At 46.9% G+C, this 15,741-nt stretch overlaps 1 protein-coding gene across 2 annotated transcripts in view; it reads left to right on the top strand.

The window, feature by feature from the left end:
- LOXL2 (lysyl oxidase like 2) overlaps positions 1–15,741 on the top strand; it is a 102,110-nt gene that overhangs the window by 21,924 nt on the left and 64,445 nt on the right. Inside the window, exons 2-3 of one of the 2 annotated variants that reach the window (XM_060155664.1) lie at positions 6,569–6,993; positions 13,793–13,968. In XM_060155664.1, the coding sequence (XP_060011647.1) occupies positions 6,639–6,993; positions 13,793–13,968 (531 nt within the window). In that variant the 5' untranslated portion in view covers positions 6,569–6,638. Of the gene's footprint in view, positions 1–6,568; positions 6,994–13,792; positions 13,969–14,367; positions 14,612–15,741 lie in introns of those variants that run through there. The other variant, XM_060155666.1, reaches the window with a different exon arrangement.

Raw genomic sequence — 15,741 nt, 5'->3', positions numbered from 1 at the left:
GATTTCCTCTTAAAAAATTACAGAACCACATACTTTTTCCGTTTCTTTTTGAGATGTGAATAGACGATCTGCAGGCCTCTGTAGCTCTCGCGTGAGGGGGAGCTTGGGAGATGGTAAGAAAATGCTGGACTGGGGCTGTTAGAGCACAGAGGTGAAGGTGAAGGACACAGGTCAGCCTGCTGCCCTCGTTCAGAACCTGCCTTGCCACTTAACCAACAGTGCAACCTGAGGCAACTTGCTGAAACTCTCTGTGCCTTGATAGTAATGGTGTTTGCCCCATTAAGTGAATTAATACAGCAGAATGTTGAGAATCATGTTTTTAAACATTAAATCATGTGTACGTTTTAAAATGTACCCAAGATTTGTTTTAATCAGGTGTGGAAAGACACAGACACAGAAATGACTGTCATGGAGGAAGAAGGTTATAGTCACAGATCCCTAGAATCAAGGAGGCCTAGCACACCATGCAGGGCCACAGGAAGAAGCACCAGGGTTGGTCAGAGGCAGGAGTGAGGGGAAAATGTGGGTAAGAGCATCTACTATGACTGTCACAGTAAGCAGGCTAATCAGGTTAAGGATTGGTTAGTTGAATAATTTCACCTCTCTCTGGGGCATAAGGGCATAGGGACCATCTCTTCTTATCTGATACCTGGTCTTAGAGTGATTAGGGCAGGGGGTTAGTGGCCCAGAGTGTGAGATCTTGAGAATGGAAATAGTTGGGAAGGTATAGCTCTGGACTGATTGGTTTACACATGCAGAGTACACTTGTGGGTGAGTCCTTTATCATCTCTAAGAATTAACCAGAAAGTGGGTAGCGTAGTTTCTGAGTAGTCATTCTCCAGAGTCAGCATAGACCCCGGATATCAAGACGGCAGAAATACAGAAAATAAAAAGGCATGATTCATACACAGTGCCTGCATAGGGGAGACACTTTATAATGTTAGCTTCATATTGGTTGTAGGTCTGTCACTCTGTGGGACCTTTGGCAAGTCATAGACTTTCTGTCTTAAATTTCTGCCAGATGAGGATATAGACACTGGCTACAAGAGGAAAAACTTTGCTGAGTTCAAGGTCAGGCCACCTGGCTCAGGTGGTTCCATCCATGAATATTCCCTGATTTCCTGTAGGCAAACCACAGCTAGAACATGAATGCCCTGTCAGTTCCTATTAGAACCATGGCAAGAGCATGTCTGCGTTACCCACATGAGGCCTAATGTGTAGCAGGAGCTCAATGAATGTTTATTGAATGAGTAAATCAATTTGATAACTGTGGCCTCAGTGGAAATGAACAGAAATAGACTTTTTTTCCTTTTACATCATTTCCAAATATTGGGGGATTTAATGGTTATTCTTTTATGATTGGTGTATAGCTTAATTCTACTGTAGTCAGGGAACACATTGTGTGTGATTTCATTAGATGTGGTGAGACTTGCTTTATGACCCAGATTAGGGTCCATTTGGGTAACTCTTGCATGTGGACTTGAAGCAAGTCTGTCTTCTGAGTCCAGTTGATAGAAACTTGTCAATTAAGTTGCATTTGTTTATCATATTGTTCACTTCTTTAGTACGAGGATTTTTTGTCTGCTTCTCCTGATGAACGGTGTGTAATATCTCCCACTCTGATTACAGATTTGTCGTTTTCTTCCTATTAGTTCCGTCAATATTTATTTCATACATGCGGAGTCTGCGTATACAAACTGAGAAGAGTTAGTTAATATCTTCCTGATGGACTGACTCTTCCATCATCATAAGCTTTTGTCTTCAGTAACACTTTTTGTCTTAAAGTTGACTTTATCTTACTTCGTACCAACTTTTTTTGGATGAATGTGTGTGTGGTAAATCTTTTTCCATCCTTTTACTTTAAACCTCTTGGTCTTCCATAGGAAATAGAAAATATTGTTTTGTTAAATCCATTATGACAATCTTTGTCTTTTCATTGAAGTATCATCTAACGAAATTACTGATATATTTGGTTTTAAATCCACCATCTTACTATTTTTTCTATTTGTGACAACTCCTCTATGTTACTTTTTCTCTGCTTTATTGCTCTAATTTTGGATTAATCGGGATTAAAAAAAATAATTCCATCATTTCTCCCCTTTATTGCCATGTTCATTCTACTTTTTTTTCTCTTCTTATGCTGATTACATAAACACTACAGTATGCATCTAAGACTATTACGATTTGCTGAAGTCTAATAGAAAAGAGTACTTTCATCACTTCCCAGATAGTGCAAAGACCTTGGAACACTTCCATTTAATCCCCTTCTACCTTTTGTGCTGTTTTCACCATGGTATTTTAATGACACATATATTGTAAACCCCATAAGACATTATTATTTTACACAGTTGATCTTCATTCAGATTTACCTGCATAGCTCCCCCTTCCATTTCCTTCATTCCACATCTAAGATGATTTGTCCTGTGGTCTGAAGAACTCCCTTTAGTGTTTTCATCTTGGAGAACTCTGATGATAAAGTCTCTCGACTTTTTGTTTTTTTAAAAATAAATTTATGTATTTATTTATTTATCTTTGGCTGCGTTGGGTCTTCGTTGCTGCGCGTGAGCTTTCCCTAGTTGTGGCGAGCAGGGTCTACTCTTCGTTGCGGTGTGCGGGCTTCTCACTGTGGTGGCTTCTCTTGTTGCAGAGCATGGGCTCTAGGAGCGTGGGCTTCAGTAGTTGTGGCCCATGGGCTCTAGAGCGCAGGTTCAGTAGTTGTGGTACACAGGCTTAGTTGCTCCGTGGCATGTGGGATCTTCCCGGACCAGGGCTCGAACCTCTGTTCCCTGCATTGGCAGGCAGATTCTTAACCACTGCACCACCAGGGAAGTCCTCTCTCCACTTTTGTGAAAACTTTTATTCTCTCCAGGGGGTACAGAATTCTAGGCTGACTTATTTTTTTCAACCCTTCAAAACTGTCATGTGATTATCTTCTTTGTTTCCTTGTTTTTTGTTGAGAGGCCAACTGTTACCCTTACTGCTGCTCCTCTGAAGTTAATACTCCTTTTATACTCCGGCTGCTTGTAAGTGTTCCTATTTGTCTTGGATTTTCCATGGTCTGATCTTGATGTGCCCTGGTATGGGTTTTTTTTTGTAAACTGTACTTCTTGGGCTTCTTATCTTTCATCAGTTTCGTATAATTCTTGGCCATTATCTTTTCAAATATTTCTTCCAGACGTCCTCTCTGTCCTCTTTTGGAGTTCCAATTATACGGATGTTAGATCTTTCTAACACGTAGAAAGTAACTCTGTCCTAACTTCTAGAGTTTAGCCCTTCAGGGACCCCTATCTGAAAGCCTGGGGCTATTTAACAGGGCCCTTCCTCCTTGGCAGTCTCTGAACTCCAATTTTTTGTGTCCTGAGTCCTGGGAGGATGCCTGAAGTTTTGCTTAGCTTCCCAGCCTGTTGGCAACTGCCTTGGAATTGGCAAATGGCTTCAGGGGAAAAGCAGACACGAGTGTCAGGCTTACCTCGCTGTACTTCCCATCTCTCTGGATTCTTGAGTCTTTGCTGCCTCGACACCTCTCCAGTGTCTTCAGATACATGCTTTTCGTGTTTTACCTACCTTTTCCAGTTGTCCTTGGTGGGAAGGTTTATCTGTTACAAGCTAGTCTGCCGTAGCCAAAAACACATGGTACTGTGTGGAAATGACAAGAGATGGCTTCTGCCCCTGGGACTGAGTGTCCACTAAAGCCTGATGTGACACTGGTGCAAAGCACAAGCAGGATGCTATTTTAAAGAGAATCGGAGAAGACATTGATTCTGATTAGGAGCATCTGGGAAGCTTTCCTTGAAGAACAGGAAGGATTGTGACGTACACTTTTCGGAGGGAAGGGGATGCGTGGGGATGGAGCACATTGATGGAGGTGGGAAAACTTAAGCCACTCTAGGCTGATATGATTGGATGGGTGACACGTGAAGGGCTGGAGTGAGGGCAAGGAGAGAAGTGTTGGAACTGAAGCCGGGAACGTAGGTATGTTCCGCCTTATAAAGCCATCTGTGTCCCAGGTGGAATTTGGACATTTTTAATATGTGCTAGTGGATCATGGATGTTTTGGTAGCTTGGGGTTGACTACTTCTGGCTTTGCCTGCACGAACAGTGCAATTCCGGTGAAGTCTAGCAGAAAATTCCTCTCTCTCTGCTTCTTGATTTTCTCCCTCGTAGAGTAAGAATCCTCATCTCTGGCTACTCCACCCATGTCTCAAGATTCTAGTGAGGCATAGATGAGCTCGTGGATGCCAATGTGCTGGGACAGGAGTGAAACGTGGGCAGGGCGGAGGAGGCGATGAGGGGTCCCTTCAGAGCCACGTACTAACCTGTCAGGCTGTGGTCTGAAGAGGGCCGTTGCAGGAACCCCACAACTTTCTGGCCTTGTTTGTGAGTCACAGGATGAGGGTGGCTGGATCTCCAGTGAACCAGAGGGCCTTCCGAAGTCCTCGGTCCTGACTGCCCCCCAAAGCTGAGGCATCTCTGCCCCAAAACCCAGGATGGGACCAGGCACTGCCTGGCCATCCCGACAGATGTGGAACTGCCTCTCTCCGAGTTAGATCATCCCTCCCAGGTGTTCTGGGCACTTACCTGGTCCTTCCTTGTTGGTGGTGTGCCATGAACTGAGTCATACAATTGGCCTAACCCTCTGTACCTGGTTAATAGAGAATGTATGACGCGCTGCTGTAGCTTTCACCTGCTGGTCCTGGTTTCCTCTGGGGGCCCCATCTTCCAAGTCTGCTTCCTCTTCCATGAAAGACCCCTGCAGTCCTTTAAGACAGTCTTCCTAGCTCTCTGAATTATGGAAGGATCAAGGTACATGAACTAAGTTTTTATTTCCCGCTCTAGGACCTCATCCTGGAATTCATAGAGGTAGGCTCCACCTGGGTACGGTGACCACAATCTTGAAAATATAAAAATTTAAAATTTTTATTTAGCAAATGCGCCTGTAGGGCTTATTATGTACCATTCATTTAATCCTCATAACAGTTCTGTGAGCTAGATATAATTATCATACCCATTTTATAGATACGAAACATCAAACAGCAGAGAGAAGTTAAGTATTTTGCCCAAGGTCACACAGCTAGTCAGTATCAGAATGAGAATGCAAACCCGGACTGTCTGGCTCCAGAGTCTGTGATTCCCCCTCCCCCTCACTCTGCTGTCCTGCTCTCCCTTGCCTGATGATGGGCCACTCAACCCCTCTCCTGTTTGGTACAAAGAGCTTTATGCCTCCCTTCTGTGCACGGAGCGGGCTGGACTCAGCCCCCAGCAGCCCTCAGGGACGTAGACTATGTAAAGGGATGGAATTGTCTCCTGGGCATCCTTGGCTTCCCCAAGTGCTAGAGCAGCGCCTCAGGACTGCTCTCTGGGTCTACTCCACAGTTCAGCTAAGGACAGGCCCTGCGTGAGAGCTGTTTAAGGGACTCTACCTCTGACCTCCTTGTTCAGTGGTCTCAGCCGTCTTGAGGTCCAGAGTATAAAACATAATGAGATCTGGGGTGTGGGTGGGCAGCATGTCGGGGTGTCTGGAGGCCTGGAGCCTGAAAGCAGAGCTATAGGAAGGTTCAGGTATGTGCGCAGCCCGTCAGTAAGTAAAGATGGAGACTCAAAGCCTCGTAGTGTTATTCTCAGCACCCAGAAGATGCCGTTTCCCTCCAGGTCAGCTAACGTCCAGAGGGAGGAAGGCCACCTTACCTGGGAGTACCCGAGCCCTCTTCAACATACGCTGTCATATCTGCGTTTCTCCAGCCACTCGCTACCTGGAACCAAATCACCTTTTCATTCCATAAACATGTCTTCCAACCTACCATGCTCACTCTGGAGGAGCCAAAGAAGGATGAGAAACAAGTCCTGCCCTTAAGCAGTTTGTAACCTCTTTGGGGATATGAAGGTGTCTGGGAGGGGTGAGGAGAAGGTCTAGATAATAAGCCCGCCTTGGAAGGAAGTCCCTGGGGGCTGCTTCAGTAGCCCACCAGAGGGCAATCTCTAGGTCCATCCATGTTGCTGCAAATGGCATTATTCCGTTATTTTTTATGGCTGAGTAATACTCCATTGTATATATGTACCACATCTTCTTTATCCATTAATGTACCTAGTCTTTTTAAAAAAACTCTACTCAAATGGGGACTTCCCTGGTGGTACAGTGGCTAAGACTCCCTGCTCCCAGTGCAGGAGGCCCGGGTTCAATCCCTGGTCAGGAAACTAGATCCCACATGCCGCAACTAAAGACCCCACGTACCGCAGCCTAGATCCCATGTGCCACAACTAAGACCCAGCACAGCTAAATAAATAAATAAATATTTAACAAAACAAAACAAACAAACCAAAAGACTCTACTCAAATGAAGTCTAAGTGTGCTCTGTTTCCTGCCAGGACTCATCCTGGAAGAAAGCATTTCAAAGATCTGGGAAGGTGGTGGGCAAAGAAGTAGGACTTCCCAGTCCTGTCTAGCTGAAGCATAAGATGGGAGAAGAGAAGAGGTTGGAATCCGGAATGAGCTTTCAATCCTAAGCAAAAGAGTACGAAATCACTGGCTGTTTTCCAGATGTCTGTAACCCGAACCTCTCCTCTCTTCCAGGGAACTCCTGCCCATCCCTCCTGAGCGCCAAGTGTCCCCCTCCATCAGGTCTTCCAGCCCGAGGACAGGGATGGAGAGACCCGGAGGCTCCTGCCTTTGCGGCTGTCTGTCTGTGCTCGCCCTCCTGCCCGCCCTGAGCCTGGCGCAGTACGAGAGCTGGCCCCACTACCCCGAGTACTTCCAGCAGCCCGCCCCGGAGTACCACCGGCCTCAGGTGCCCTCCGACGTGGTCAAGATCCAGCTGCGCCTGGCGGGCCAGAAGAGGAAGCACAGCGAGGGCCGGGTGGAGGTGTACTACGACGGCCGGTGGGGCACCGTGTGTGACGACGACTTCTCCATCCACGCTGCCCACGTCGTCTGCCGGGAGCTGGGCTACGTGGAGGCCAAGTCCTGGACCCCCAGCTCTTCCTACGGCAAAGGGGAAGGTAAACCGCTCTGCGCTTGGGAACCGAGCACTGGGGTCACCTGGAGAGCACGGGCACAGGCTTCTAGGGGGATAGCCTGGCAAACGGAGCTGCGGTTACTGTCAAGTAGCAATTCCTGATAATACACCATCTGGGCAGCCTCCGTGTCTGTGCTGGAACGTGGGAGCGGAGGGGTGCCAGGGAGGGGGACAGTGACCACCGGTCCTGCATTGCCCAGGACTTTCCTGGTTTTAGCACACAAAGCCTGGCAGCCTGGGAAACTCCTGGTCCTGGGAAACCGGGCTGGTTAGTGACCCTAGGGAGCGGCTGAAGTCTGTCTGCGGTTATCTCTTAAGCCCTGTGCCCTGCCTGGGGCTGCGTCAGCCAGGGGGAGATGGTGCCTTTCTTCCGCCCCCTGGAAGGAGTGCCTTTTGCTCTTTGTCACAAAGGCTGCCCATAGGCTAGTGTCCCTTGACTCTTCCACCCTCCTGTCCCGGTAGAGTTCACACTTTTAATACCAACACGCTGTTCTGGGCTTGGCCAGGACAGGAACCGAGTTGCTTTGGGTTTTTCACTTTGATTGGCTTCTTCTTTCCTCCCTTTTTAAGTCAAGACACTGAAAAAAAATTGGGGGGGGTGGGTAATTTTGAGGGAGGGCAGGTGTTAGAGCCCAGAACCTTGGGCTTAGTCCTGTGTCCTGTATCTATATGCTTTGTGGGAAGACATTTATCCTCCTTGCCCTCAGTTTCCTAATCTGAAAGTTAGGCTCTCTAAGAATTCTTGAAACTGTCATAGTCTGTGGTCTTAAATAAGAAAGTAGATAAGGGTCAAGGACATTATTTAAAAATAAAACCCGGACTTCCCTGGTGATGCAGTGGTTAAGAATCTGCCTGCCAATGCAGGGGACATGGGTTCGATCCCTGGTCCGGGAAGATCCCATATGCTGCAGAGCAACTGAGCTCGTGTGCAACAGCTACTGAGCCTGCACTCTAGACCCCGCAAGCCACAACAACTGAATAACACATGCCATAACTGCTGAAGCCCTGGTGCCTAGAGCCCGTGCTCCACAACAAGAGAAGCCACCACAGTGAGAAGCCCACGCACCCCAATGAAGAGTAGCCCCCGTTCACCGCAACTAGAGAAAGCCTGTGCGCAGCAACAAAGACCCAACGCAGCCATAAATAAGTAAATAAATAAATAAATAAAATAAAATCTCCAGCTGGAGTGCCCCTCCTTGGGTTAGTAAAGCAAAAGCAGCTCTTCCACCTGGCCAAGCAGCTGCACAGGTGTCAGCGTGGGCCTGGCTGCTGGAATCAATCAGAGGTGCCCAAACTCTCATCCTGGATGAACGGATTAGTGCCACACCAACGGCATAGAATCCCCTGGGGTGCTATCCCATGATGTTCAGAATTAAGGTCTGCGCTGGAATCCAGGACTCTGTAACTTTTGGAAGCCTCCCAAGTGGTTGCACATGTAGCCAAGTGTGGGAGTCACTGAAATAGATCATTGTTATGGTCCCTTCCAACCCTTGCTTTCGGTTATTCTAGAAATTATAGGAGAAGGAAATAGCACCTCATACATGTCTCACCTCTGTGTAATTGAATACGTCTTTTTGGAATAACCGGATCAAGACACGGCAGTTAAAGTAAAGTGTTCTCTGAAGCTGGCTCTGGGTTCCTTACTATGATATGAGTGAAAGCAGCACAGATGAGTTAGCATACGCTGTTTTAAAACCCATTTGCTGTCTTTGTTACAAAAACTCTGGACACTTCTCCATCCTTTCACATCTTCCTTTATTCTGCTGAGTGTTCTGAGGGTAACATCAGATTTATGTTTTCTATTCCAGGCTCTCTAAGCCTAATTATTTTATAACAAGTGTTTTCCAATGACTTTGGGGTTTTTCTAGTGACATCTTTATTTTCTTTCTACCCAAACAAAATTTACCTGTCATCAGGTAAGGTGGATATGGTGTTTCCCCATCCCATGTTCACCTGCTCAGGAGCAGCCATGGGGGGGCTGGAGAGATGAGTTAGCCTGGCTCAAACTTTGCCATCCAAGGAGGACGAAGGGAGAAAAGTTCACAGGAGTAGAGGGAATTTTCAAGGGAACGATTAAAATCGCGGTCCATGAAGTCCACGCTGGGTAAGTAGGAAGGTACTCCATGGAGCCATTGAAGGACTGGGGAAAGCTGCTAGGATCGATGGGTTGTGGGTTGAGATTGCAGTGCTAGAATGAGCGTGCTAGAAAGATGGAGTTGTAGGTGCAGATGCACAGCAGAAGTGTTGAAATGGCGACTGGGGAGGGAGTGCAATTGTTTGTAATGTCAAGGTCTAAGCTATGACCATGGGATGCTAGCTGATGTAGGGTGGAGGAGAGTCATTGGAGGGAGGAGGTATAGTAACTTAGAGTATTGGAAGCGTCCTCTCTGGGGCTATTGAGACGATCGAGACTTAGGAAAGAAAGAGTACCAAAGAGAGGCAGGGAGAAACTGATGCTAAAAATTTTAACTGTCATGTCTCTAGGACTTTAAGGATTAGGCTGTCTATGTAAAGCGGTACTTGGTTTTTCATGAGAGACCCTTTAAATGTAAAATGTATTTGAAGCTCATCAGCGTCAGTTTAGGATTTTTAACACTGGGTACAAGGGGGTCACTCAGTAAATATTAATCAACTGATTCAGTTTGATTTGGAAGGCAGCTATGCTCACGACGATACCACCAATGCTGATTCAGATTGACTTTGAAGAATATTAAAAACAGTTGGCATAGTGACCAGTGCCCTGGGGTGTGCTCCGATGGGGTTTAGTCGGCTCTGTGGATGAACTGGAAACACTGTAGGTGAACCTGTGAGAGGCCACCCGCCCAGGAGTGCCACCGTCATCAACTCCTTTGAAGTTCAGGCTGTAGTAATGAAGCTGGGGAGAACATCCGTGGACCTTCTAGGTTTTCCAGCCTAGCCTTTCAATAGATTTTTTCTCCCAAAACATCTCTGAGCTCAGAGAAATCATGGGCCCTTTTAGAACGTTCTAGAGGGGACAGCTGCCCCATTTCTCACCTTCTGGATGGCCTCACAGGCACCCGAACCTCAGATGGTTGCTCTCCTTTGCCTGTCCTCAGATCTGAGGTTAGATGTGATTCCCCCTCACTCCCTCGTTCTTCAGATCAGAGTGACAAAGCCAGCAGATGATCACAGTGGGGTCCTGAAGCGCCTAACTTGAATGATTTCCATTGCCCCAACAGCCCTGGAGAGGACTGGCATTCAAACAGAATTTTATTTATGATGTTTATCCTCCAAATGATCTGTTAACTTGTTTGTACGTCTCTTCTCCTTTCATCAGGAGAAGGATTTCTTAGACGAAATGAATGGAAAGAGTAAAATGGAGTTTTGCTTCGGATTGGCATTTTGCATCCAAAGTTTGAGCCCCATCTTGTCCCTAGTGCCACTTTCCTAGCAGCTCTGAGATGGCACGTACCGAACTGTGCCCGGAAGCACCCCACATTCCAATAGCAGAACAAGAGCTGGTTGCTTTGGAATCAGAACCGTCTAGTTGTTAGGCATTAAGCATACAGGAAAAAAAAAAATATCATGAAATCAGGCCAAATGAGTTTATCATGCCTGCATCTGGGGCTAAGTAGAAATGTACATTGCCACTATCTAAGAAGGTAACTGGTGGGAATGCCTAGAGGGTAGAATTATTGGGGGTGAATTGAAGCTTCTTAGGAAAGCAACTCTTTGGGATAATAGTTCCCATTAGCGCTCCAGGGTGCTAATTTCAAATCTTCCTTATCAAAAAGTAAAGCAGGCCCTGGGGCATCTGTTTTGCAGCGCTTCCTGCTGCTTTTAGCTGTGTGCTGTCCTGTTTCCCATCTCCTTAGCCAGGGTGGTTTCTCTCGCTGCAGAGGGAATGAGGGCTCTGTTTCTTTTCACCGTCTCTGTCCATTCAGCAGCTTTGCTACAGAATGTTCCAAAGAAGAGGCCCCGCTTCACACGTGGAGGGTCTTTTCCGTTGCTAGTACTTAGCAAGACAAACATTGGTTTGTTGTTGAAACAGCAATCGATTAGGGAGCATATGTTTCAGTGGAGCTTGATGGCTTGGAAACGGCCAAACTGAGAAACCAGTTGGAAAACCTCAGCCCAGATGTTTTCAATAAGCCCTTTGTTCCCCTCAGTATGTCTGAGGTGCTCTCCTTTGAGGCCTGAGCAGCCATCTGTCGCAGCAGACATGTCTCAGCGGGGCCTTGAAGTCAGGAGACTGGTCCCGGGTCCCCTCTGACCTTGAAGAACCTCAGATTCTCCTTGGTTTTCTCATCTTTACAATGGGAGTGTTTTTTATCTGCTTTTTCCTTGCATCATGGAAACAACGGAATGCATTGTTTTTCTGACTTACTGGAAGGAGGAAGGAGAAAGGGAGGGTGAACACATACCAGGCACATATGTTATCTCATTGAATCTCCATGGCGACCTGTTTGTTGGTATCATTATTTTCGCTTGAGAATGGGCTTTGGTGAAGCAGTTGACCCAGTCACGTGGTGCCCAAGCCTGAGTCAGAGAGAATTTGAACCCAGGTTTTGTGACTCCATTATACTATAGAGCAGGGGTCCCCAACCCCCAGGCCATGCCCTGGTACTGGTCCGTGGCCTCTTAGGAACTGGGCCGCACAGCAGGAGGTGAGCGGGAGGTGAGCGACTGAAGCTTCGTCTGCCGCTCCCCAGCGCTCGCATTACCGCCTGAACCATCCCCCCTCCCCCCGCCCCAGAAAACTTGGCTTCCACGAAACCAGTCCCTGGTGCCAAAAAGGTTGGGGACCGCAGTACTAGAGTCCTCCCGGAGTCCTGAGAAAAAGGGGAGCTTTGACTTTGTTTCCTTTCATTGCGTAGTAATACTAATAAAACTCACTACTTGAAAACCCTCTAGCACTTAACGTTTAAAAAAAATTTTAATTGCGGTAAAATGCACGGAACATGAAACGTACCATCTTAACCATTTTTCAGTGTACAGTTCAGTAATGTTAAGTACATTCACACCGTTGTGCAACCCGTCTCCAGAACACGTTTCATCTTGCAGATCTAAAACTCAATACCCATTACATAACCGCTCCCCAACTCCCCCTCCCCCAGCCCCTGGTAAACACCGTTCTACTCTCCGTCTCTATGATTTTCACTACTCTCAGTACTTTATATATGTGGATTCATACAGTTTTTGCCTTTTCGGGACTATTTCACTTAGCATGATGAACTCAGGGTTCCTCCATGTTGTAGCATGTGTCAGAATGCCGTTCCTTTTTAAGGCTGAATAATATTCCAGTGTATGTATAGACCACAGTTAGTCAATGGACACCTAGGTTGCTTCTACATTTTGGCTGTTGTGAATGATGCTGTAATGCATATGGGTGTACTGATGTCTCTTTGAGACCCTGCTTTCAATTCTTTTGGATATATACCCAGAAGTGGGAATTGCTGGGTCATATGGTAATTCTATTTTTAATTTTTTGAGGAACCACCATACCGTGTTCTACAGGGGCTACACCATTTTGATAGGGATAGGGTAAGAGAATCCAATAGTTTAAAAATCCCACTAAGAGATCATGGACAGAGAGGGAACTTTGGGAGACCCCTGTAAGTTAATGATCACTCAAGAAAGCAAGCTTGCCTAGCAATAAAACCATGCAACAGAAGCACGAGACAGGCCTCAAGACAATAAAACAATGGTAGGAAAATGACACCTGTATCCTGCCGCTGAGGTCAGTAAGTTAACAATTCCTAGGACTTGTTCCTCTGCACGCACTAAAAACAAAAATACAGGAGAAAGATGACATTCCAAAGTAGAAGACCCTCATTATACTGAAACCTGAGATGATTTACCTTATTTTAGCATGAATTGCCACCTTTTTTGCTAATTTCCATAGCGCCATGACAGTCCTGGTTGGGCCACAAAGGGACAAAAAACTCCCCCCCGCCCGACGTGGAGGAGGGAATGATGATGGAAGCCTGATGTCTACTCGAGAATGAGGAAGAAGGTGGTCTTCTACCCCTCCCCACTTTTCCTTTGATTATAAAAATGTAGTTCACCCAGCTCTTGGGGCAGCACTCCCTTGCCTACCTGCTTGTATGTCTCACAAGCGTCCTATATTATTATTATTATATTTTTTTTTCGGTACGCGGGCCTCTCACTGCTGTGCCCTCTCCCACTGCAGAGCACGGGCTCCGGACGCGCAGGCTCAGCGGCCATGGCCCACGGGCCCAGCCGCTCCGCGGCACGTGGGATCCTTCCGGACCGGGGCGCGAACCCACGTCCCCTGCATCGGCAGGCGGACTCCCAACCACTGCGCCACCAGGGAAACCCCATCGTTACCATTTTTTGAGTAACTATGGACCAATGATAAATTAGGCACATGGCATGCATTATCTCTAATCTGCACACGCCCCTGTCATTCGAGTGTCGTTATTATCCCCACTTTACCGATGAGAAAAGGGAGCGTTGATCAGGATCATACAGCTAAGTGGCTGAGCCAGAATTCCTATCAAACAGCTTAGTATCCAAAGTCCCTGTTCTTCCCATTATACCACGTGCCTTCTGGGCTTAAATCTGATTTCTATTCTAATCATGTGCAATCTGCCACATCCCTAAATCACATCCCTCTGGCAAGGGAATCCAGATGGTCTAGAACTGTATGCAATATCTCAACACACTGACCAACTGATGACCACCCACAGCTGCCAAAATTAGGGAAAAACTCTCTTTCTGTGTACGCCCTTGGTGCCCCCAAAGACTCAAACCTACTCTGACGTGGAGTTTGGCTTCTCTCTTCTCTGCTTCCTCAGGGCCCATCTGGTTGGACAACGTCTACTGCACCGGCAATGAGGGGACCCTCGCAGCCTGCTCCTCCAATGGCTGGGGTGTCACTGACTGCAAGCACACGGAAGATGTGGGTGTGGTGTGCAGTGACAAAAGAATTCCTGGGTTCAAGTTTGACAATTCGCTGATCAACAACATAGAGGCAAGTCATGTGCTCTTTTTTTTTTAAATTGAAGTGTAGTTGATTTTACAGTGTTGTGTTAATTCCTGCTGTACAGCAAAGTGATTCAGTTATACATATATACATTCTTTTGTATATTCTTTTCCATATGGTTTATCACAGGATATTGAATATAGTTCCCTGTGCTCTACAGTAGGACCTTGTCGCTTATCCATCCCATATGTAACAGTTTGCATCTGCTAATCCCAAACTCCCACTCCATCCCTCCCTCACCCTCCCTCTCCCTTGGCAACCACAAGTCTGTGAGTCTGTTTCTGTTTCATAGGTAGGTTCATTTGTGTCATATTTTAGATTCCACATATAAGTGATATCATATGGTATTTGTCTTTCTCTGTCTGACAAGTTCATGTGCTCTTGATGACTCCTTCATGTGAATGTTTTCCTTCTTCCATGTATCTCACTTCTCATCTATGATTCTGAGAAGTGTGTGTGATCACTTTTGTGGCAGGTGGGGGGACCTAAACCAATTTCATTTGGTGCCAGGGCAGTTGAGGAAGGATTTCTGGAGAAGAGGCTGCTATCAGTGGGGAAAGGGCATTCCAGACACAGAGAACGACTTGGACAAAGACACAAAGGCACGGAGGTGTGAACTGGGGATGAGCAGGTCGGTACCACTCAAGACTGTAATTATGAATGTGGAAATAGTGTGAAATGAAGCTAGAAAGGTCTGTGCTATGTACAGGAGCTTGCCCTTTGGACTAGGAAGGTGTATCAGCTAGCAACGGCAGTGTAACAAATTATCCCACCCCCCTCATATTTTGCAACAAACATGGATTGTCTTGAATAGCTTCTGAGGGTCAGGAATCCAGGAGTGGTCAGCCAGTTCACTCTGCTCAGAACATCTTATGAGGTTGCAGTCATGTTGTCAACTGGAGCTGGGGACTCCTCTCCCAAGTTGACTCCTGTGGTTGTCGGCAGGTTTTTGCTTCCTTCTGGCTGTCAGCTGGAGGCCTCTGGTCCTCTCCACACAACCTCCCAGTAGGCTGCTTGAGTGTCCTTAAGACATGGCAGTTGTCTTTCTCTAGGGTGAGTGACTCAAAAGAGAAAGAGAGAGGGAGCAAAACAGGGAAGCGGCATCTTTCATAACCTCATCTCGGAAGTGATGGGCCATCATTTCTGCTGTATTCTATTGGTCACTCAGACAAACAGTATACAGTGTGGGAGGAGATTACCCAAGGGTGTGACTACAGAGGGTATTGGTCATTTGGGGTCATCCTGGGGACTGGCTGCCCTAGGACAGTTGTCCCAGATCTAGCTGGGGATCAGAATCACTTTTATTTTATTTTAAATACATTTATTTATTTATTTATGGCTGTGTTGGGTCTTCGTTGCTGTGCGCGGGCTTTTCTCTAGTTGCAGTGAGTAGGGGCTACTCTTTGTTGCGGTGCACAGACTTCTCATCGCAGTGGCTTCACTTGTTGCGGAGCACGGGCTCTAGGCGCGCGGGCTTCAGTACTCGTGGCACACGGGCTTAGTTGCTCTGCGGCATGTGGGATCTTCCTGGACCAGGGAACGAACCTGTGTCCCCTGCATTTGCAGGTGGATTCTTAACCACTGTGCCACCATGGAAGTCTCCAGAATCACTTTTAAAATGCACTGGCACCTCATCCCAGACCTCCTGAATGAGAGTCTCCCACTATGGGACCAGGTTATCATTTTTAAGCTCTCTCAGATGATTCTGATGTTGCCAGCCTGACCCAAGTCAGCGTTTGGGAATGGCAAAAGGGCTCGTGA

This window comes from Lagenorhynchus albirostris, chromosome 7, assembly GCF_949774975.1.
Source record: "Lagenorhynchus albirostris chromosome 7, mLagAlb1.1, whole genome shotgun sequence".
Classification (NCBI taxonomy): Eukaryota; Metazoa; Chordata; class Mammalia; order Artiodactyla; family Delphinidae; genus Lagenorhynchus; species Lagenorhynchus albirostris.
The sequence above is the reverse complement of the archived record's forward strand: the minus strand, read 5'-3'. Positions and strand labels throughout refer to the sequence as shown.